We start from the raw sequence: 25,290 nt of genomic DNA, 5'->3' as shown, positions 1-25,290 counted from the left end.
AGCTCAAACTAATTAACCAACATTTGTGATGGCAAAGTATTTTTCTACCCACGTCAAAGACAGTAATGTACTCTGTAATGTTACGGGGGCGTATGACGTCACGCCTCTGCAGCTCAGTTGTGATTAATACAGAATATACCTCGTTACATGCGACAATATGACGTCACTACATTGGCTAGCGAACTAAGTTATGACTGATTGGCGTTGGTTTTTTTTTTTTTTTTCGTTGATTTGTCTACATAGGAATCTTAAAAATTTCATATCAAAATAGGGTAGTGCACAATATTAGAAATAGCGTGTATTTTATTCAAGAGCGTAACTGCTAAGATGCCTTTTAAATGAGTCTAGACGTCTATGTACAAGGGGTATTCGTGCAATAATACATTGTTTGAATGTCTTTAGCATTCCTATGCTCATGCAATTGCATAGCAAATGAGTATAATATGCAGGTCCGCAGTTTGCTTTCCGAGTGTTTTGCATATCGGCGTCGAGTGCCACTCGCCTAAGCTTTCAGACTGAGCCTTCGAACGCCAGATAATAATAAAATGTACCGCGATTAAAATATCTGATTAGTGGTTTGAAAACAAATTCACTTAATGTTTTTTTAGGATTCGAATTCCTATAAATTACATACTGCTGACATGGATATGTAGTATATGCTATTTCAAATTTAATCAATTATCGTACGCATGATCGAGTAGCCAACATAATTTATATTCGCGTTTCCTGCACGCTTGAATTAATTTTTTGCCCACGAATTCAATTGCATATCTAAACTTTGTATCAATAGTATTCGTGCATCTGTCGCAGTATTTTAGACATGGTAGGAATCAAAGACAAAACACTAAAAAATCATCCTAAAAATGAACAAGCATAAAAATATGTAATGTAAAATGCAAGCATACTACTTTCATTTGCAAGCTTTTTCTGTTTTGAAATTATTTGTTTGAGATATTGGAGTTTTCGCTACATTTTGTGTATTGTATGCGCGGCCTTTTGCGGCTTCTCTTCATTTTCAATAACGCTAACTTTGAGAACATTTGAAAGAATTGTAAAGAATGTGAAAAAGTTTTCATGCTAAGAAACTTCAATGTTAAAAATACAAAGAGTATTGTGAATTCAATTTTATAGAGTGGCATTTTTTAATGTTAGTATGGTAGTATTGTTCAATTCGTTGACGCTTCATTAAAAATATCGTGTAATAATACGAATAAAAGGCTTCGTTAAATATGCTTTCACTATTCAAAGCAGACCATACTCATTATTTTAACTTTTCTTTCCCAAATCCCACGCCTATACTGTGAATACCACTTAAACAGGTGTATTATTGTTTGAATTGTATAATTCTCCTGTGACTTTTCTCTTGTGATTTCATTTCGCGTAACGTTAATAACAACGGGACGTTAGACATTGTTGTTTTCCAATACACTTCGGTATGTGTGAGTGAAGAGGATCTAGCATTGATCTATACTAATATTATAAAGCTGAAGAGTTTGTTTGTTTGAACGCGCTAATCTCAGGAACTACTAGTCCGATTCTTTCAGTGTTAGATAGCCCATTTATCGAGGAAGGCCATAGGCTATATAACATCACGCTAAGACCAATACAAGCGGAGCATCAATAAAGAATGTTTCAAAATCGTTTTTTTTCCCTTTTGAGAGCTTCCGCTGCGTACGCTGCAGAAGCGGTTAAAGTTTCGCTAAAAGAATGTATGACAGAATTGTTCCCCTTTAAAAGATCTAAAAAAAAGTCAGCGACACCATATGTTTATATGTTTAAAATTAGGCTCACTATAACGTTTTTTATGCTAACCAAATTTGTTCTAATATAAAGCATCATTTGTGAACTATTCCACGCGGACGAAGTCGCGGGCAAAAGCTAGTCTTTTCATATTGCGTATGAGATATTATGTCACAATTGTAAAGAAAACATATTTTTGGAATTAAGCGATCCATATATTATAGTCCCGAGAACGAAGTTGAAAGAAAAAGATAAACATAATTATTATTAATATCCATGAATTTGTATAGAATTGGTTCGGTTGTTGCAAAACACTCGACTTATGATACATAAAGATGTTGCTTGGTATTTATTGTCATTGACCTAAAAAAATAATATAAGTATGTGTAAATAATTAAGTAAGTTTCACAATTTTTTTTTCTTAATTTCGTTTTTAGGTATCGAATACCTTTATGAAAATGGTCTACTGCAGAGGACGCCGGAGGACGTGGCGCAGTTCCTTCACAAAGGCGAGGGACTGAGCAAAACCGCGATAGGCGACTACCTCGGTGAACGATCGGAATTCAACGAGGCGGTACTAAAAGCCTTTGTCGATCTCCATGACTTCACCGATTTAATACTCGTGCAGGCTCTCAGGTAAGCTTGTTACTGAACTTATTCCGTTTGCGCGATTCAAAGTAATTTTAATTTCTATCACTGTAAGCTTCATCGCAGATCTAAGTTATGGCGAGTAGTAGACTTAAGTTGCAAAGGAATATAATTTTTTTTTATTACTTATATGGGTGGACGAGCTCGCAGCCCACCTGGTGTTAAGTGGTTACTGAAGCCCATAGACATCTACAACGTAAATGCGTCATCCACCTTAAGATAAGTTCTAAGGTCTCAGTATAGTTACAACGGCTGCCCCACCCTTCAAACCGAAATGCATTACTGCTCCACGGCAGAAATAGACAGGGTGGTGGTACCTACTCGCGCGGACTCACAAGAGGTCCTACCACCAGTAAAAAACTGTAGTCATTCCGTTTGCACGATTCAAAGTAATTTTAATTTCTATCACTGTAAAGCTTCATCGCAGATCTAAGATATGGCGAAAAGTAGATTTAAGTCGCAAAGGAATATAAAATTGTATGGTGTTAACCAAACAGATATTTGTTGGGTGACGTCATTGAGTACACTCTGATTCGTTTCATAAAGAGGTCTATTTAGTTGAATAGATTTTTATTTCGTTTTCCGTTTAACATAAAAACAGGAAATAATATGGAATTTCCTAAATAAAAAAAAAATGTCCCCAAACACGCCGATTGATAAGAGAGCAAACATGTAATGGAGACAAACAGCATGATAATGAATTCCGTGAAATTAAATATTAACTCAAAAATATGTTACGCAGCTTGTGTAATATTGATAAAACTAAGCATGATAGCTCATAGGTTCCACAGCGAGAAAGCCGCTGGGGTCCAAGTTTAGTATTAAATTATAACTGTGAAACATAGGGCTCGCTCATTACCATATATGTTATTATGTAAATGACAAATTTAATTTACAAAATATTTTGAGAACTTTACATAATAAGACGGACGAATTAAACTAGAAGAAAGTAGTATCCTTTTCTGCTCAAATTTTATGATCTCTGATCATATATGACTGTTATAACATTAAAATACTCGTAATTTTAAATAATAAATATTGAAAATTTATTGTCACCTTAAACTTTATAAAAGGCACTAAAGCTTACGCTTCATAACACAGAAAAGGAACTAAAAAGGAAGGAGAACCTTAGGGAGTTTTAAAAAGTAACGTCTGCAAAAAAAAAATTAAAAATACGCGAGATTGAACCGTAAATATGTCATTCAATACTTAATGTTGTTTACGTAAATGTATAACGCGGGGATAATTGTAGTATTTATTTGTATGTTTTTTCGGACTCTTATCTCACAAAGTGCTGAAAAAAAAATTCAAATCACTAAAATACTTTAAACGATTTCTTTTCGCCTTCGCAAATAACAAATAATTCGCTTGCAACATAGGTGTATATATTAACTGTTAGCGGATTTCCCCAGGCGATGATTGTACCTGTAAAAATTATTTTCTGTTTCATTCTCAATGACGTGTCATGTAAAAATGGCGTTCGTTTTGTTCGAAAATTTTATTCATAATTTAAATATATGCGAAGGCTAATCTGCAGTCGAGGCTGTAATGTCAAGATCAAATTTATATTTTGTAGGCTCTTAAAATTGTTACCGCTAATGATAGATATACTTTTGTTAAAATCGTTGGTAGAGGAGATTGTGGCCCATCTGATGGTAAGTGTTTACTGTTGTTTACGGTCATCAACGGTGTGTAAAGCACAACAAAGACGTTGTCTATCAATGTTAGAAATATATTTTCGTACAGAAATACTACGTTTGAACATCATTTGCGCGTTGTCACAATAAGAGCGTTTAATTTTGAGGCAAAGGTTTTTTCTCGTCAATAAAAACACCCATAGCCATAATTATGTATGTTTACTAAGATTTTAAATACTACAGATATTTCAGTAGTATTTTTTTATATTTTCTTTATTGCATAGATGGGTAGGCGAGCTCACAGCACACCTGGGGTTAAATGATAACTGGAGCCCATAGACATCTACAACGTAAATGCCGCCATCCAGCTTGAGATATGAGTTCTAAGGTAGTTACAACAGCTGCCCCACTCTTCAAACCGAAACGCATTACTGCTTCACGTCAGAAATAAAAGATTTTAATGTCAATTCCAGACAATTCCTATGGAGTTTTCGATTGCCCGGCGAGGCTCAGAAGATAGATCGGATGATGGAATGCTTTGCCCAGAGATACTGCCAGTTGAACCCCGATATCTTCACGAACGCGGACACGTGCTACGTTCTTAGTTTCGCTATAATAATGCTGAACACGTCGCTGCACAATCCGAGTGTTAAAGATAAACCGACGCCAGAACAATTCGTCGCGATGAACCGGGGCATCAATAACGGGGGTGATCTGCCGCAGGAGTTGCTCTTGGTGAGTTACCTAGTTACCTTCAGATTTAAATGATTGGGTTTTTACTTTTTGCGCATTTTTCTAGAGATCGGAGCCGTTAAAGATACGCGGTATTTGTGAGTCATACTCGGGCATTCACGTTTAATCAGTATCATCTATAAATATTAATATAAATAAAAAATGTTAGTTGTATCGAACCAAAACTATTTATTTACCTATTGTATTTACTGCTTTAAACGTCCAGGCGAGTTCTCGGTCCAACATTGAGATACTAGTTTTTTTTCTTTTTCTACCTATGCTGATAGCCTTGAGAGGCTATTTCAGCTTCACCCTAACATGGTGGTGAGCTCACGGGACTCAAACCGGAGTGTTGCTAACACTGGCCCTAGCAAGAGCAGTGCTTCGCAGAATCTACCACGCGACCGACTGAGAAGATCCGGCGAGAAACTTAGTGGGCTGTGTCTGTAGGTTAATTCACTCGTCGAGCCCTTCGTCGCAAGCGACGGGTTCGACGAGGAAGGTGACTAGTGCTTGTGGTACTTAAAAGCACCGTTAATGGATCAGGAGGATCCGTAATGACGTGTTTTGGGTGACGTCCGATTATTTACCATTTGGTCTACAGGATCGGGTATGTAATTTCCTGCGGTCACGACAAGAGGTTTCTCATGTCGTGCAGCCTTCACAAAGTGCGAAAGATACTAGTTCGAAGTCAGTTGTATATATACTAGGGTTGTCGCACCCAATGAATGACATCACAACCGGTCCCATCATTAGTACAACTTTTGTGAATCCTGAGAATAATAAAACTTCATGCCGAAGTTTTTTATTATTATTATTATTCAATAGCTGTCAGCCGTGGCTACGCCCGCGTGGTCAAGGAAGTGTATCAGTGTAGTTTCCTTGGGAATGAGATGTTTTTTCGCCTAGGTCACTTTATTAGCCTTAATACTAACGCTTTAAAAAATCATATCAATCCGTGTCAATCGTTTAGACGTGAAATAAGGATACGAATACACTTTCACGTTTATAGTGTTGGTATGGAGTGCTGTTTTAACAATGTGTTTTGTTGATGGTAGGTCATATTGCAGATCTTTGTGTGTTTCTATCACGTATCATCACACGTTCTGATGTATGGGACAACCTTTATATATATTATTATAATATATTTGAGATTTTGACATCTGGTCAAGGTTGGTAGAGACATCTTCATTTATGAGTTTAGTCAAAACTTTTGCCCATTTAGAAGAATAAAAAACGAAATAGGAGGATTGTATTTGAAAACATTATTCGAGAGCTTAAATATTCTGTTAATATTACTTGACAAGATGTAGACTTGATAAATCCAAATGACCTACAACGTAGTTTCGTTCACTAACAACTACCATAACATTTTTATTTGGAAACATCACACTTGACTCGTCGTATCGAGTTACTGCTACATTTAATCGGAGGGTTACACGTCAAACGACCGTGACTCATCTGTAATAACACGAACACATCCTCTTTCTTATCGTAAATTAATAATAATACAATGAATAAAATCATTGTTTGAATTTTTAGGTACCGTGTCCAGTAATTCAATAGCTTCGTAATAAATATTCTTGGTCTTAGAACGTCCTCTGTGCTTAAGTTGACTCGCGTTATCTTTGTTTGAGTTCGTTTTGTTTAGCAAGCAAACGATCAAACGGTTTATCAAATTGTGTTTGTTTATCATTTTATTGCACGAGCCTGTTGATTTTGTTTACGAAATAATTACGTATTTGATGGATGGCCCTGATTGAGAACGTTTGGCCAACAAATATCACCTAACGCGGTAACCTCTCTCAGTGGGTCGTGATTCCGATCCAGTGGATGATTCCGCGACGCATTGCTCTTGCTAGGGCTAGTGTTAGCAAAATTATCTTAGGTTGAGCCCGTGAGCTCACCGGGGGTAGATAGAATAGGTAGCAAAAAAAAAAGCGGTACCATACATCAACTATCCAGCTTTGGAACGATCTCCCCCTTTTTTTTAACGCTGGGGAATCCATTTACGGATACCCGGTCGAGGGGGGAAACAGACCGGGTTATGTCGGACTCCGGCGCCTCCAGAGAAGAAGAAGGAGAAGAGGAAAACCAGGGTCCTCTTCTTCTTCCAATTTCTGCCAGGAGACTACGCCTTGAGAAAGGCGCGCAAGGCGTTGCATGGCGTCAGCCACGCATGAATCGATCTTCCCTCCACGGTGCTTCCTGAGCGCTATGCCATGTCCTTCTTCAAACGAGGCTTGCGGAGAGTACTTCAGTACTTAACGGTAGGCCCCGGGGGGTTCTCTCTGCCCCTGGCATTGCTGACGTCTATGAGCGACAGTAACCACTTACTATCAAGTTGGCGGTATGCTCGCCTGCTTACAAAGGCAATAAAAAAAACATACGACAATACCTATTAACGTACCTATATACGTAAACCAAGTCTACCCTTGAAGGATTCTTTTTTATTGTTTGTCTCAAATTTGACGTAAATTATTTTATTTTTGTAGAAGTTAATTTGCGAATGTGTTGGGCTTCGTCGTCACTCTAATTTTCTTTTCGAACTTATGACGTTGCCAATACAAGGCTTCTTTAGAATAAAAATTGTTTTACGTAGGTAGTCACCGAGTTTTTCTATTATTATTTGTGGAATCGCACGTTACACGATCAAAGAATAATTTTCCTATATTTACATAGAGGAAGTGTGCTACTACAAGCGTTCAATGCAAAAATGCATGCAAGTTTGTATTTTTAATTTACGAATTAAATAACCTATTATTAAATATGAGTACCAGTTGCCGTATTATTGTAATTTTCAACACTTACCTAGAGATAGAAAGAATGAAAATACATGTGTATACATGGTCTTACACATACTCTTTATTTTACATAAATTGCTCTTTCAGGAAAAAAAAACCAGTAGTAACATTCATATAATACCACCCTGCCTATTTTTGCCGTGAAGCAGTAATGCGTTTCGGTTTGAAGCGTGGGGCAGCCGTTGTAACTATACTTGAGACCTTAGAACTTATATCTAAAGGTGGGTGGCGCATTTACATTGTGGATGTCTATGGGCTCCAGTAACCACTTAACATCAGGTGGGCTGTGAGCTCGTCCACCCATCTAAGCAATAAAAAAAAAAAATATAATATAAAATATGAGCTTAACTTAGAAATTATATTACTATATTTAAAAAAATTGGTCTATATTATCATATTCATTATTTTATAAAAACGATCTCTCTAGTACCTACATAGTTTTGATTTGTATAAAAACTGTATCAAGAAACGATGTTTGAATTTTTCTCGGAATACGGAACTCTTGCAAATGAGATTTTTTTAATGATTTCCACGTTTGATAAACTTACATTTATTTATGTAAACTGTGTAAAGTTAAATATTCCTCATACCGGTAACGTTGTTAATGTTCTAATTACTGAGTAAACATTGTTTAAGACTTAAAATTTGAATGTTTACCCGGAATATTGTATCAAAGATTTTAACAAGAATTTTGTACTGTTTTGTTGAACTGATTTGAGGAAAATAAGCTAATTATTTCAACTCGCGGTACACCTTAAAATGGTGTAGAAATTTCGGGATGAGACAATTCGCTTCGCCTACCTAATCGTTGGTAGCATAAGGGGTTATCCCAACTACGAACGCTTTGGTAGGTGAGCTCACGGGGCTCAACCTAGGAGGACTTGCCAACTAACCCTAGACCTAGCCTTAGCTAGCAAGAGCGGTGCTTTGCTGAGCTACTGCCCTATCGGAATTTCGACCCACTGATAAGATCCGACGAGAAACTCTAATGCGTTGTGTCAATGTTGGTTAATATCGTGAGCCCCGGACGCACTGGTAGTAGGACCTCTTGTGAGTCGGGTAGGTACCGCCGCCCTGCCTATTTCTGCCGTGAAGCAGTAATGCGTTTCGGTTTGAAGCGTGGGGCAGCCGTTGTAGCTATACTGAGACCAACTTATATCTCAAGGTGGGTGGCGCATTTACGTTGTAGATGTCTATGGGTTCCAGTAACCACTTAACACCAGGTGGGCTGTGAGCTCGTCCACCCATCAAGGCAATAAAAAAAAAAGCACGGGTGAGTAGGTGCAGCCGTCCTGTAAACATTCAACGTCTTTTTCTCTTGGTAAATCCGGACTGTGGTAGTTGAAAAAATTTTATACACAATATTTTAGTTAGTTCAACCCCTCACGTATACTCCGCTTGTTGATGGACGTCAGCTGACCTTTGACATTTGATCTAAAAAAAAAAAAAATTGAAATTAAAATACAAATTGAATTAATTATTCAATATCAACGGTGAACGTGCAAGTCGGGAAATCTTCATTGTGCATTTACCAACACGCGCTTCCCCAGTTTGTCAACACAGCTCACGATACATGACGTCTGTTGGCAGATTCATCGTACACACGAAGATACCATTATAGCTTCAGTCTGTGTATACGTGATAATGATAAAAATGTTCCTACAATAAACTCTTATTAAACCGCTGATAAAGTTTAATCTAGAACTTAACGAATTCGATCATCGAACATAAATGATTCGATCATTTGAAATCAAGTGTCGTAGTGGTGATCTCGTAAGCATCTGATATTTTGCACCAGTTAGTGTTGTTTTCGCCATTTTAATAGTTATTTTAATTCGCGAGTAAAATGATAATTATAGATACGATTTGAAAGTTTCCGTTTGTCTGTCCGTTTATTCTTCTTTCTTTGCTATAAGTTATTGTTGTGTTATAGTAATTGAGCGTGGACTGTGTTTTTTGTATGAAATATGTATTAAATCCTTATATTACAAATTAACGACTTAATAAAAGTTAACTATAAAATTGATGCGTTGCTTTGCTTATGGGCGGCTGATTTGAAAGAGGTTTGGTGTTATGGCGGACGTCGATCGCTGACATTTTTACGTTCAGAAACTGAACAGTTATTTTTAATTTAGAATTTTTAATTAAGAACCTTATTTCTAATTATTTTAGGTATGCTAATGTAACACGAGTAAAGCCGTACGCGTAAACACATAATTCGGAGAGATTAGACTTTAAAAGTTTTTATCAAGTCATTATTTGTAATAAACACGTTCTCTTATCTTTCACAGTAACTTCTTACAGAGAAGGAATATATCGTGAATAATGTTATTATATCGTTGAGAATTCTGGGAGATATTAATTTTCAAAAAATTCTCGATTGTATGTTTTATTATGTTTTAAATAAAATTTACATGATTTATTTAAATGTATCAACAAATAACAGTGGTTTGTGCTAGTTTTTTTTAATGTAATTAAATAATAAAGTGTTTCTTTCTTCTATTAAGAAGTTGTTCATGAATTGAATAATACATTTTACAGTCATTGTACGAGTCTATAAAGACAGAGCCGTTTAAGATACCCGAGGACGACGGAAACGATCTCATGCACACATTCTTCAATCCCGACAAAGAAGGCTGGCTGTGGAAGCAAGGCGGCAGGTGAATACTTAATCTATACTAATATATAAATCTACAGTGGTTCTTACGGATGTTCCGTTATAACTACTGAACCATGCATCCGATTGACTTGAAACTTGATATCCACGTAGAAAATACACGTACTTAATGGATAGGCTAATATTTATATGAGTGTTGACTCCCTACACCAGTTGCGGGGGCGTTAATGATGAGAATCTTTGTGGGGGTTAAGAAATAATAATGTTAATTTTAAATGCCCAGCGAAACGGACGGGTACAGCTAGTCTATACTAATATTATAAACCTGTAGAGTTTGTTTGGTTGAACGTACTATACTCTATTCCAATTACGAAGTCCCTTTTGACACTTCTTAGAACCGTAGAACGTAACTTTTCACGTTTCGCATAATTTGAATTATTAATAATTTTTTGTTCATGGTCGTAGACATCGTTTATAAAATACAAAATCAATTTTAAATCATTATATAATTAATTCACACAAACAATAATATTATAATAATAACATCTGTCTAATGGAACTTCGTAATTGGAATAGAGTATAATCTCAGGAACTACTGGTCCAATTTGAAAAAGTCTTTCAGTGTTAGATAGCCCATTTATTGAGGAAGGATAGGATAGGATAGATGTCCTTTTGAAAGATTCCGCTGCGTGCGTTGCGGAAACGGTTAGTTTCCCTAAAATAATGTATGACAGAATTGTTCCCCTTTTAAAGGTTCTAAAAAAAGTCCGTGACAGCATACGTCTATATTTTAGGGTAGGCTGTGTGGTTGGTTATTTATGCTAACGAAATTTGTCCTAAAATAACGCATTTTTTTGTCTATATGTTTGGACGAGCTCACAGCCCACCTGGTGTTAAGTGGTTACTGGAACCCATAGACATCTACAACGTAAATGCGCCACACACCTTGAGATATAAGTTCTAAGGTCTCAGTATATTTACAACGGCTGCCCCACCCTTCAAGCCGAAACGGATTACTGCTTCACAAGACTCACAAGAGGTCCTACCACCAGTAATTACGCAAATTATAATTTTGCGGGTTTGCTTTTTATTACACGATGTTATTCCTTCACCGTGGAAGTAAATCGTGAACAATTTATAAGTACGTATTTCATTAGAAAAATCGGTACCCGCCTGCGGGATTCGAACACCGTTGCATCGCATATATACGAATGCACCGGACGTCTTATCCTTTAGGCCACGACGACTTATACGCATTGTTTGTGAAGGTATTTTTGTGAAGATGATAATTTTATTAATATCATCTTTATAAAAACAGTAAACTGAAACAGAGTAACCGAAATTTTAATGCAGACTATTTTTTTTTACTATTCATTCACATTAGAATATATTTATAAATATAATATTCTTTTTTCAAACGACAGATTTTGTATATCGCGGTTAATTTCTTTATTGTTACTTTCGGTGCTCATTTAGAATTTATCAAATTACAGATACAAATCGTGGAAGAGACGGTGGTTTATACTGAACGACAACTGCCTGTATTACTTCGAGTACACGACCGACAAGGAGCCGAGGGGGATTATTCCATTAGAAAATATATCTGTAAGTATATAATTAGCTAGTAGGGTGGTAACACTTAATGAAAATAAGATGGGATATCGTTCGTAGTTTTTTATTTTTTATTTTATTGCTTAGATGGGTGGACGAGCTCACAGCCCATATGTTGTTAAGTGGTTACTGGAGCCCATAGACATCTACAACGTAAATGCGCCACCCACCTTAAGACATAAGTTCTAGGGTCTCAAGTATAATTACAACGGCTGCTCCACCCTTCAAACCGAAACGCATTACTGCTTCACGGCAGAAATAGGCGGGGCGGTGGTACCTACCCGTGCGGACTCACAGCAGGTCCTCCTACGTCGACGAAGAGTTCGACGTGCGAACTAGCCCATAGACACAATACACTGAGTTTATCGCCAGATCTTAATGGGTCGCGATTCCGATCCGGTAGTGGATAGATTCAGCCAAGCATTGCTCTTGCTAGGGCTAGTGCTATCAATTCTCTCAGGTTGTGCCCGTGAGCTCACCTACCGGTCCGCGTAAAGTTGACATAGCCCCTTAGGCTACGAGGAATTCGCTAGGAAAAGACAAAAAAAAGTTCACAGTGAATTAGCCAGTTGTACTACGCCTTCAGCCACTAGCAGTTTACTGTTTTGTATAATATTCCAAACAGATCTGACGTATGAAGCAATATACGGAAGATAAACTATGACGACAAGGTTTTATTAGTTGTATTGGTCAGGTCACATTTATAAAGCGCACTGAATGAAAAAAAATATGTTTTTCTTACCTAAGCTGGCAACCTAGTGCTTTTTATGCGTAACCGGCCGAGAAAATGAAAATAATCACAACACGCACTTTTTTATGAAAACTAATTGACAATAGATACTGGCCGGTACAAAACGTCAGGTGAAATGACGTCATACTGTGTACAGGCGTCATACTGTGTGCAGATACGTTTATTCGTCGCTATAATAGAAATAATAGTACTTCGTACGTACGTTACGTATTTTGTGACTAATAAATACCCAGACGGAGCACTATTGTGTATGATCAAAGACAACAAAAAAAAAAAGATCTTTTCGTTTTTTTTTTTTCAAATTATTTTAAATTTCGAATATTTGAGATGTATTGTTGGTTCAATAATTTGATGTCGTTCTCCAGTCGCAGATTTAAATCAACACCAATTTTAGAGTTGTTCTTAAATAAAGATTTATTATCAGCAATGGCAGCGGCGCAACAACCCGTTGCGTGTAATTAAAAAAAAGTTTCGCGTTTTTATTTATTTATTTAATTTGGATATTATTTTATTTATTATAAAACAGGTCCGTCCAGCCAGCGATAGACAGCGACCACATTGTCTAGAGCTATACGCGAGCGGAGGGGCTGATCTCATCAAGGCGTGCAAGACCGACTCTGAAGGAAAAGTCGTCGAAGGAAAACATACTGTCTACAGGTAAACCATGTTTTTCTTATTACTGATATGGGCGGACAATTGCACGGCTTACCTGGTGTTAAGTTAATGCAGCCGACCATCTTGAGACATTAGTTCAAAGTCTCAGTTTTTATACTACGACGCCTCCCCCAAACTTCAGACCGAAATGTATTACTGCTTCAGGGCAGAAATAGGCAAGGTGATGGTACCTATCTGCGCGGACTGATAAGAGGGCCTACCTACCATTATGGGAAAACTGTTGTTGTTTTCTTTTGGCATATTATGTACCGTTATGAAAAGGTTTCATGTTTTATTCAAAAATATGTTTGTTTGTTGGAATCTAATATTGACGTTCACTTTCCATAATATTTATGATAAGTATCGCTTGTGTTGAAATTTTCAGTAATTTTTATGGAAGAATCGTTTGTTTTCTATTTTTATTTAATTAAAATCGGTCCAGCCGTTACAGAGATTAGCCGGAACAAACAAACAGACAGACAGAAAAAAATTGTAAAAAATGTTATTTTGGTGTATGTACCGTATATATGCATGTAGTAAAAAGCGGTTATTTCAATATTACAAACAGACACTCCAATTTTATTTATAATATGTATAGATAATAGTTACCATATCGCTTATGGATCACACACCCTGTATAAAGATATAGCTAGTAATTCTTTCACACTGTATAATTTATTTTCTTCTTGCAGAATGTCAGCGGCAACAGTGGAAGAACGTGATGAATGGATAGAGTGCTTGCGTCGTTCAATAAGTCACAATCCATTTTACGACATGTTGGCGCAGAGGAAGAAGAAGGCGCAACACAGCGGACACTCCGGCTTACACTAAATTATCCGAAACACTATTTGATTAAAATAAGAATAGAACAACTACCTTGTCTATGATATGGAACTATGAAATGTCTGAAGCAAAATAGTCCTACGCTTCGGATTGAAGGATTAGTCAACTGATTGATTGATTTGTTACTGGTGGTAGGACCTCTTGTGAGTCCGCACCGGTAGGTACCACCACCCTGCCTATTTCTGCCGTGAAGCAGTAATGCGTTTCGGTTTGAAGGGTGGGGCAGCCGTTGTAACTATACTTGAGACCTTAGAACTTATCTCGAGGTGGGTGGCGCATTTACGTTGTAGATGTCTATGGGCTAAAGTAACCACTTAACACCAGGTGGGCTGTGAGCTCGTACACCCATCTAAGCAATAAAAAAAAATTATACCCTGTTCTAGTGAGATAACTCACGTTTTAAGATCGGTTGCGTAATGCACGTCGTGATGTCCTCGGGCTCCGGCAACCATTTAACACACGGCTTTATTGTCAGTTCGTTTAAAGCAAGACAATGATTAATTTTCATAAGTAGGGTTAGCAAAAACGATTTGCTGTTTAACTGGAATTGTTTTTTTTTTAATTCTCTTGTATTTGCTATTGAGATTTTTTAATAATTTCTACCTATAGTAGTTGGCCAATATTTCGAGAAATCACATCAGATTCGTAAGATAAACGTGTCAATCAACAATTTGATGTTTAACCTTGTGTATAATTGGATCGGGAAAATTGACTTATATGAAGTACTGTGTGGGTGATCTGTAAGTGTCATAAAGTACAGAGTAAAAGACGTGTGAAATATTAAGAGAACAATTTGAATTTCACTTTTCAGTGATTAACTGAGAGGCTTCTTGAAATAGATTTTGGCTTGCCAACGTGGTGCCAGTCAAATATATGATACTACTACTATAACTGAAATCATTTAGTAGAAATATTTAAAAATACAATTTAAACAATCAGATGTCAGATTCTGCGTCTCGTGTGTCTCGTGAATGTAGCCAGCTCGTTGTATATCGTGCAAATCAAATCAAATAATGTAAATCGCTGTGTGTATAGAGAACATTCTAAAACGCGAAACGAGAATGAACTATTAAGGATGTGTATAGTTGTCGTTTTAATATCGATCGATTTTAATAAAGTCGATAAGTTAAATCCGGTTAATTGGCAGTTAGCTGGTAACCGTCCCACGAGATAGGAAATTGAATTATTTTATGAAGAGGTGTCTGTGGGTGGAGGTTATTCGTTGAAGTACTTGCGTTATCCGTGACAGCTTTATAATATGAAATCGAGTCGTGATTAGCTGAACGCTAGCTGGCTTGAATGGTTTAGCAGCTAACTAGTGGCATCTATGATTAGTATGAAAGATGAGAAGTGAGAAGTAGCTTAGAAGTGGTCCAGAAAATGTATAGTAGCGTAGTGGATGACGACTATTTTTTTTTGTTTGAAATATTTGTTTTGCGGAATAAAGAAAACTGGACCGTAGCCTATTAGACGAAACGTCCATATTCGTACTGATCGTAGAGAATAGTATACTCCAATAATTGTGATATTTTAAAATCATTGGTTGAGGGACAATCGTATGTACACTTTTACAAAGAGCTCGAGCAGACGATGCTGCCGTGACGCTGCCGGTAATCATTTCGTTTTGTACGCTGTACATTGCTGGGAGGCCAAGCAGACAAATTTCCGTAATTTGTCGAAGGCTCTGCTACTGAGAGGATAATCGAATTTAATTACAAAATTATAGATTTTCAAAGGATTTATGGGATTCATTTAAATTGCTCTTCTTACAACCAATAACTTGTATTAATCTTGTATTTATTGAACAATTGTAGTGAATTTTTACTTTACATGCTTACATGTTATTGGTGGTAGGATGTCTTGTGAGTTCACGCGGGTGGGTAGGTGTCTATTTGCCGTGAAGCAGTAATGCGTTTCGGTTTGATAAGCGGGGCATCCGTTGTAACTGTACTGAGAACTTAGAACTCATATCTCAAGGTGGGCGGCATTTGCGTTGTAGATGTCTATAGGCTCCAGTTACCACTTAACACCAGATGGGCCGTGAGCTCGTCCACCCATCTAAGCAATACGTTGCACTGGACAATCAGAATGCTCATCCTTATTTTTATTTGTTAAATTCGATTTTCGTCAAGTCACGGGTATTGTTTGTGGCCAGCAATGTATGCGAAATGTATGACGTAAGAATAATAATATGTAAAAATCATATGACGAGTATAGCGGCGGCAGTACCGTCTACACGAGTCTCTATAGTTTCATGAAAATCGAACGTTCCGTATAGACATTGTCCACGTGTATAAACGAATGTAAAGACTGATAATGAAAACGTTACGTACGTTTCTTTTTGTTGTCTTTGTTGAATCGTAATGGAATTCGTTAATATACAAATGTGTTCGATTCGAACCCAGCGACCTCGTGGCAGCCTAGGGCTACGGAAACCAGCACGAGGTGCGCGTCGAACATGTGCCGCGATTCGCGGCGCCGTATGTACTATTTTAACAAAATATCATGCAATCACTCACCGGAACCGATGCCTTCGTCTTCTCACGCCGTATCACTTAGGGAGAAGGGTATGGGGCAGGAATGGATAAGGATTAGCGATGATACACAACTTTAGCGTAGACCGTCAATATACAGGTACCGTCCCGTTCGAGAAGCAAGACAAAGTGTCAGATGTCAAATCGCGACGGCACCGTCAAATCGCGACCCGTGTTGCCGTGGTAAGAATTCAAAAACTAACGGATTGGTTTCGAACAGTCACCCGCCCGGACAGGTCCCCTACCTGTCCCTAATCAACTGGCAGCCGGGACAACGTTGTGACCGCTCGTTTGAGAACCGAGTCCCCGACCAGAACCTCTGCAGACCGAGGGGTCCCATCCTTACCGGGAAACAGATTAACAATGCGCCCCCTACGCCAACGCAGTGGCGGCAGGTTAGCATCCTTAACCAACACAAGGTCACCGACGTGAGGGGGACTGGTTCTATCCGTCCACTTAAAGCGCTGCTGGAGCAGATGTAAATACTCAAGGGACCAACGTTTCCAGAAATCTTGGGACATCTGCTGCAACATCTGGTATCGCCTCAACCGTCCAGGCTTGATATCCGAGAGGGGATACTCCGGCAACGCATTGAGTGGCTGTCCTATCAAGAAATGGCCTGGAGTTAACGACTCCAAGTCATTCGGGTCTGAACTGAGCGGGCACAACGGCCGTGAATTAAGTACCGCTTCAATTTTACAAAATACCGTAGTTAACTCCTCAAAGGTGAGCGAGGTTTGCCCTATCACGCGCATCAAGTGAGTCTTAGCCGATTTTACTACTGCCTCGAAAATTCCACCCCAGTGGGGGCATCCTGGAGGACTGAAGGTCCACCGAATACCGCGACGAGAGAGGGCCGTTTCAATATCCACCTGGTTATTGTTCAAGAAATTTACTACATCCCGCAAGTAACGGTCCGCACCTACAAAATTCGTGCCGTTATCGGAGCGTATCAATTCGGGTAAGCCTCGACGGGACACAAATCTATCCAAGCTCGCAATAAAGGCTTCAGTTGTAAGGTCGGCAACAACTTCAAGATGTACAGCTTTGGTTGAAAGGCAGACAAAGACGCACAGATAAGCCTTAATTAACCTAACATTCCGCAAACGTGAAGCCTTGATCATGAAAGGCCCAGCGAAGTCCGTACCAACTCCAGAAAACGGCCTCATCTTCTTCACTCTGTCTGGAGGCAGATCTCCCATCTGAGGCTGCATCGTAGATGCCTTAAGCCGATAACAGGGTAAACACCGGAAAAGGACGCTCCGAACCGTACGACGCCCTGACAGAATCCAAAATTCCCTCTGGAGGGATGCCAACAACGCATTGCAACCGGAATGCGAATTTGCGATGTGGCGATCCATCACCAACAGGTCAACTAACTGGCTCTTCTTGGGAAGTAAAAGAGGATGGCGCGCCGAATAAGGTAAATTTGAGTTACTTAATCTACCTCCCACTCGAATCAACCCCTGGCCGTCTACAAAGGGGCTAAGACGAGCGATAGCTCCACGAAGCTTAGGGCGCTCAGTCCTTAGCGCCTTCAATTCTGAATGAAAGCTGGTGGCTTGCACAACTTCAATTAATTTCAGCAGCGCCTTCTTCCGCTCGATGGGACACACAACAGGTGTCATATTGCGTTGAGACACCGACAAACGACAATTCCGAATAAACCTCAAAATCCAGGCGGTAACCTTAACCAGCTTGTCCAAGGAGCTATAACGGTTGATGAGCAGATCCAAATCCAACCCCTGAATCACTCCTCGATCCTCGAACTGCGCCGGTGCAGCCACGAGACCTGGAGGAACTTCTATGCGAGAGGGAGGCCACTGAGAAGCCTTCATGGTGAGCCACTGGGGACCCCACCATAACTGATGATCAACTATTTCCGATGCTAAGCATCCCCGAGAAGCGCAGTCCGCCGGATTGAGCTCACCAGGCACGTGTCTCCAGGTTAGAGGGACCTCAGAACCTTGAATCTGGGAGACACGGTTGGCCACGAAAACTTCAAGTGTATGAACCGAAGCCTTCAACCAGCACAACACTATCTGGCTGTCTGTCCAAGCATACACAGTGTTTTCTAAATCAATAACCGACCGTAAACTAGTAGCTGTATGGTTTAACAACCTAGTCAACAGAGCGGCACCAGACAACTCGAGCTTCGGAATCGTCATGCGTGTCCGAAGCGGAGCGACCTTACTCTTCGCTAACACCAACCGTATATCAACCCTTCCAGTTGAAGAAACCGTTCGCAAGTATACCGCAGCTGCGAATCCACGTTCCGAGGCATCCGAAAACCCGTGCAGAGACGCCTTGTATTTGCCCGCAGGAACCAGCTTCCGAGGTATTGACACGTGGTTAATATCAGGAAGAGACGAGAAAAAGTTCAACCAATCCTTCAATAGGTCACCAGCAATCCCCTCGTCCCATGACAGGTTAGCAGACCACAGTCGCTGCATGAAGCACTTCAAGAGAAAAGTGACAGGAGCGATCCAACCGTTTGGATCGAAGGTTCGAGCAATTGTGGAAAGCACCGTTCGCTTAGACCATACCTTTGGATTTTCCAACTCCACCCGATAGGTAAATTCGTCTTGAATCGGACGATATTGTATCCCTAGGACCGACAGCATGTTAGGGTTATCGACATTCTCGAAAAGATGGGGATCCTGTTGAAACTCCGTTGGCAAACCAGTCAACAACTCAGGACAGTTAGACAGCCATTTTCTCAACTCGTACCCGCCCCTGCTCAAAAGGCGGATCAGTTCATCCTTGCGTGATAAGGCCTCTTCGACACTGTCGGCGCCCGTACATACGTCATCGACATATAGGTCCCGTTCCAAAATGTCCGCAGCACGAGGGTAGTGCAACCGTTCCCTCACTGCCAGCTCCCGCAAAGAACGAACCGCCAAATATGGACTCGACCGCAACCCGTAAGTGTTCGTGTTCAGTTCATAAATTTTTATGGGCTCATCTGAGCTTTCACGCCAGAGAATGAGTTGATACCGCCTATCCTCCGGATGAATCACCGTTTGCCTGAACATCATACGGATGTCTGCCACGAAAACGATCTGGTGCCGGCGGAAGCTCGTCAGTATGTCTGAAATGTCCCGGTTCAGCTTTGGACCCGAATGGAGACACTGATTTAACGAGACGCCGGAGGAGGTCGTGACCGAACCGTCAAACACGACCCTAATTTTCCCGTTAGGAGTTTTCAAAACCGCATGATGAGGCAGGAAACAGTGCTCTGTAGCACTCCAATCTACCTTGGAAACCGACATGTGACCTAAGGATTCATACTCCCGCATAAACTCTACATATTTCTGCCGGAACACCGCGTCGCGCCTCATGCGTCTCTCCATTGACAAAAGTCTAGTCTCTGCTGCCTTCCTCGAACTGCCTAGCAGTGGGCGATTCGCCCGAAAAGGAAGTCTTAACAAGAACCGGCCCGAATAGAGACGACCCGTATTATTCTGGTAAAACAGCTCACATTCCTCCTCATCCGGGTTAACTCGATAAGCTGTAGGAGGTTCTTCTAGTTCCCAAAACCGTTGGACTACTTCCGAAAGCGTAGACCCGACCAGAAAATTGTCCGATTTCCTCGCAGCGACCGGCCGGAACGCAGGACCCAACAATACATGCCCTAATTTTGTGTCCATTGCAACCAAACCCTCCGCATGAAGAACGCGCTTCCCAGTCAGGAGCAGCTTCCCTAGTACATCCGCCCCAAGTAGTACGTCTACTGGCCCCGGGGTGTCAAACTTGGGGTCCGCTAGCCGTAAGTCTGAAGTCAATGACCGTATGTAACTGTTTACCTTCACCGGAGGGTGACGACCTATCACCTCAGGCATCACCAAAGCTGAGACTCTAAACTGTAAGCGAGGGTTGGGATTCGATGAGAAAATAAATGAAGTGTGACCGATCACGTCCGAAATTCTAACATTGCCCACTCCACGAATAGAATAAGAAGACTTGTAAATAGGATTGCCCAACCGTACTGCAAGGTTGCTCGACATAATACTGCCCTGTGCGCCGGAATCCAACAGAGCTCGAGCAAACACAGTGTTGCCATCCGAATCCAACACCCGAACAGAAGCGGTAGGAAGTAAAACAGCTTCTGGGGCTGGGGCAACACTGCAGTGAGCGGCAATTTCCTAGCGGGGGCCCGGGTCCCCGCTATCCCGGTCGGCGCGCGACGGAAGGTCGTAGCGTGCCAGCGGATCCCACGCTCCCACATAAGGCCCTCGTTTCCCGTCTCGCCTCATATACCTCCGTGTACGATGGCCAAACGGGCCAAACACTGGAGGGAGTCGCTCCAGCGTCGGCCGCTCCCTCAGCGGAGGGGAAAACCGTACTTCTGAGGGAAGGGGAGACAAGTGAGCAGGGCTACTCGATCCAGCAGGCGAACACGGCCCCGCACGGGGGGACAACGTGGCCACCCCGGCGTAGCTAGTGGGCATCCGCTGGCACCCGCCCGCAGTACCTAACCCGGCTCCTCCCTGCGAAGCTTCTTCCCGAGGGTCCACGCCGCCGAATTGGCGAGGGCTACGACCGGTGCGCTCACCGGTCGGCGAGGCTGGATGACTGCGTCCGGATGACCTCGGAGTGGCGGCAGACTCCAGACACAGGAGGGCATGGTGCCGACCGTCGCAATTAGGGCACAATTGTGGCTGTGGACAGACGCTCGCCGTGTGCGGCCCAAAACAAAAAAAGCACCATCGCCGCTGGGCAACGATGTTGCGTCTACCCCTGATGCGCGTCGACCGGAACCTCGGACAGGCGGCTACGTCGTGCCCGCTCTCATGACAGAAGGCACACTGTGGGCCTCCCACCGCTGCCATGAGCGCAGTCAGTCGTTGAGACGGCCCCCTCTTATCCCCTCCCCCTCCCCTCTGAGCAACCGAAACGGCGTGGCCGGAAGCCGGCACACGCGACCCAGAGGAGGAGGGTGGTGGCATAATCTCGTGTCTGCGACTTTCGGCTTCTAAAAATGCCAGCAGATTGGCCAGGGTAGGCAGTTCGTCCCTACCTGCGTTGTCCTGCTGCTCGAAGCGAGTGAGCACCTCAACCGGCAGCCTACCTGCAACAATATAAAAGAGCAGATATGACCATTGGTCGACTGGTAGACCCAGATTGCCCAAGGCCTTAGTGGCCACCGTAACTGGATTCAGTACCTCGGTTCTGATATCGGACGCCCGAGAAAGTTTGGGTATCGCAAACAGCCTGGCCAGCTGAGCGTCTACCAACCGTCGTTGATTTTGATATCGGTCGAATAGGATCTGGCGTGCGACCGCATAATTGTCGTTGGTGATAGGCAAGTGTGCCACCAATTCACCAGGTTCACCTCGCAGAGCACCCCGAAGCTGAGCCATCTTATAAGAGGCAGTCAAGTCCGACCGACCATGGACCAGGCTGTCAAACAAATTTATAAAGCCGACCCACTCGTTCAGATCACCGTGGAAGATCGGCAGGTCGATGGAGGGGAGGCGTGATATGACGCCTGACGAAGTTCCCGAACCTCCATTACCACCGGAAGGCGACTGCTTCTTAATATCGGCCACCCGTTGCAGAATGGCATCAGCGTACTCCTGACACTGGTCCACGTCAAGACCGATGGCATGGATCACCTCCTTCTCCACTTCGGACCCCAAAGCAACGAGGTCAGACAACCGATCGTACACTACCTCCAACCGTTCGTGCACCTGAGACGCCCTATCGAGCAATGCCGCATCCCTATCCGTTCTGTCAACCAAAGCATGAGCTGATGCGAACCATCGGAGCTCACTAGTCACCTTCCCGCGAATGTAGGACACCGACATGTTACTTGCAGTTTACAACCAGAACAAAAAAAAATCAAAAAAAAATTCAAAAAAAAATCAAAAAAAAAATCAAAAAAAAATCAAAATAAAAATTCAAAACAAAAACAAAGGAATTATTTAAAGGAGTGTACGAGTGAGCCCACCAAAATATTCCTACTCCTAAGTATTTAGGTAACCTAGACCTCACCACTGTACCAAGGACACCCCAACAATAAGAACAAACTTAAAATTAAAAGTTATAAGATAGAAAATTGCTGATACCAGGTTTTGAGTTGTAACTAAACTCAAGCGCACCTGGCCTCTAGACTATAACTAGAAGCTAGTCACCAAACAGGACCCAATCAACAATTTACTATCACAAAGTATTCACACCGTTCAACGGGTAAGTCAAATAACAAAATTAAAATTAAAAATTAATTATATGATAGCAAATTGCTGATAAAAATTTGTGAATTAATTTTCAAACACTGATGGCCTCAGGACTATACCAAAGCCAGTCACCAAGCAGGGCCCACAGTCAGCAATCCACTACCACAAATTCAAACAAGTAATTTAAATTTAGAACAAATTAAAACAAATAACAAAAAATATATATAATAGCAAATTGCTGGTATAAGTTTTGAAATGACACTCATACACCGTTGGCCTCTGGACTATAACTAAGCTAGTCTCCAAACAGGGCCCAACCAGCAATCTACTACTACAAGTTCAACAAGTACTCCAGTTATATTCAATTACAAATGTGTTGCAGCTCAATTATACTAAAATATAAGTAGGAAGTGAGCTACAATCATACACAAATTAATAATAAATTATAAACCCAAACTGTAATAACATTCAGATTGTTACACACAATTATGCTTAAATAGATGTGGTAATCTACTGCTATGATGAGCAGAATTAACATAAATCTGTAGTAATAGTATGAAAATAGCTGACCACTGTAGCAGCTGTGTGCTAGGTCATAAACTCAGCCAGCACAGCTGTCCAACTCACGTACAATTAGTCAGCTATGCGCAGTGGAAGCTAATAAATCAGTCTTACTATTACTAACTATTACTACTCACTAATTTTCTTAACCAGGTGGATAGAAACACACTAAACGACCTGACCTAGGTCAGCAGAATGATAGTTTAAACAGAACCGAACCCTATGCCTACACTACTTCTGCTGACTAGTAACAAAATTAAGTGAGGTTAGACGTAAAAATTTTTACAATTCGTGGTAATTACTATAGATTTCACAAATCTAACCACGCTCTGCTACCAGAAATTGTTCGATTCGAACCCAGCGACCTCGTGGCAGCCTAGGGCTACGGAAACCAGCACGAGGTGCGCGTCGAACATGTGCCGCGATTCGCGGCGCCGTATGTACTATTTTAACAAAATATCATGCAATCACTCACCGGAACCGATGCCTTCGTCTTCTCACGCCGTATCACTTAGGGAGAAGGGTATGGGGCAGGAATGGATAAGGATTAGCGATGATACACAACTTTAGCGTAGACCGTCAATATACAGGTACCGTCCCGTTCGAGAAGCAAGACAAAGTGTCAGATGTCAAATCGCGACGGCACCGTCAAATCGCGACCCGTGTTGCCGTGGTAAGAATTCAAAAACTAACGGATTGGTTTCGAACAAAATGTTTTAAATGTCATGTTGTCGCTTTGTTTCCGTAATAAGCTGTATTATCAGTGTTTGCCGGTAAAAATTATTGTTTTTAATATTTTGTTTTTGTAATCCGTACATGGTTTATCGTGTTTGTTACATTATTGCTTTGACAATGATTCTCATACTGTACTTTTAAAAGCTGAAACATATAGAATTTGTTTTTTTTGGCTGAATAGTAAATTCATTGTGGGAAAGGTATTGAAGAAAAGTATTAATTTAAATTAATTTTATATGTATCGTAAAATGCAATTATGTGCGTACATGTATGCATAGTGTAATAGCCCGTAATTTTATTAGCAAATACATTAGTTGTAAGTTTATAAATGTGTAAATATTGCGTTTGAAAGATGAAATTGAATTTCGAAGTGATATTTCGGTATGTATATTTCAACAATAATTTTGTAAGGAATCTGGCTCATATATTATAATATATTCAATCGATCAGTGGTTAAGTTATTCTTTCATTACTCTCTTTTACCACTCTAGTTAAAAAATAATAAACGAAATGTCAGTGTGTGTACTGTAATCTTAACTTTATCTACTTCGCAATAAGTGCTCATTTTACATACTCTATCTACATCTTGCATATAACTTTTTATAATAATAAATTTAAATAAACTAAAATTTTATAGAAAGGTAAATATCTTTTGAATCACTAGTATTTTGTTTGAATGGTTATTAATTTTATTAGTAAGATATGCAGGTCTGTTATTAATTTACAAATTGTGTTTAAATTTTGAATGATGGTAACACATTCTCAGTGTTGCCATGACCAAAAGGGTTTTGACATGCGAAAATCGTTTTATAATTTACGCTGCCCTAAGTTTACAGAACTGTGCCTAATATTGATCTGTAATTAGTTTTAAATTTAATTTTAGTGCCTCTATTATTTTAAATGCGCTGTAAAACTGCTTCGAGAATGTTAATTTATCTCAATTGTATAATGTTTTATATTATTATGATCATAATATGTGCATAGTGATGGTGTTGTAAATAATTTTGTAAGAAAATGAGAATATACATAAATATCTTTATTTCTACTTTATTTTCCTAAGTGATACTTCGTCCGATATATTATATAAGCACCGTTATATTGATTTGATATTACTTTCGAAACAAACGGATTTCAATGGAAATATTTTTTTCTTTTTTTTTATTGCTTAGATGGGTGGACGAGCTCACAGCCCACCTGGTGTTAAGTGGTTACTGGAGCCCATAGACATCTACAACGTAAATGCA

General features: G+C 40.4%; 3 protein-coding genes across 6 annotated transcripts in view; 1 reads left to right on the top strand and 2 right to left on the bottom strand.

The window, feature by feature from the left end:
• Positions 1 to 25,085, top strand: part of step (cytohesin steppke) — a 69,261-nt gene extending 44,176 nt beyond the window's left edge. For all 4 annotated transcript variants that reach the window (XM_028171201.2, XM_028171199.2, XM_089734422.1 and 1 more), the window contains 6 exons: positions 2,178 to 2,376; positions 4,499 to 4,760; positions 10,103 to 10,221; positions 11,672 to 11,783; positions 13,067 to 13,197; positions 13,887 to 25,085. In XM_028171201.2, the coding sequence (XP_028027002.2) occupies positions 2,178 to 2,376; positions 4,499 to 4,760; positions 10,103 to 10,221; positions 11,672 to 11,783; positions 13,067 to 13,197; positions 13,887 to 14,025 (962 nt within the window). In that variant the 3' untranslated portion in view covers positions 14,026 to 25,085. The remainder of the gene's footprint in view (positions 1 to 2,177; positions 2,377 to 4,498; positions 4,761 to 10,102; positions 10,222 to 11,671; positions 11,784 to 13,066; positions 13,198 to 13,886) is intronic.
• LOC149501145 (uncharacterized) lies at positions 16,823 to 20,578 on the bottom strand. The gene has a single exon (XM_089734463.1). It carries the CDS (start codon positions 20,576 to 20,578, stop codon positions 16,823 to 16,825), a length of 3,756 nt encoding a protein of 1,251 aa, XP_089590589.1.
• Positions 20,717 to 22,381, bottom strand: LOC149501144 (uncharacterized). Its single transcript, XM_089734421.1, has one exon. The coding sequence runs from the start codon at positions 22,379 to 22,381 to the stop codon at positions 20,717 to 20,719; it is 1,665 nt and encodes a 554-aa protein (XP_089590547.1).
• Positions 25,086 to 25,290: the final 205 nt, after the last annotated feature.

The sequence above is a fragment of the Bombyx mandarina genome, chromosome 17, assembly GCF_030267445.1.
Source record: "Bombyx mandarina strain Sakado chromosome 17, ASM3026744v2".
Lineage (NCBI taxonomy): Eukaryota > Metazoa > Arthropoda > Insecta > Lepidoptera > Bombycidae > Bombyx > Bombyx mandarina.
This window is presented reverse-complemented; position numbering and strand designations above follow the sequence as displayed.

Excerpts from the sequence above, each read along its gene's own strand:
- LOC149501144 (XM_089734421.1), bottom strand. The coding sequence starts at position 22,381 with ATGTCGGTGTCCTACATTCGCGGGAAGGTGACTAGTGAGCTCCGATGG.
- LOC149501145 (XM_089734463.1), bottom strand. The coding sequence starts at position 20,578 with ATGTCGAGCAACCTTGCAGTACGGTTGGGCAATCCTATTTACAAGTCT.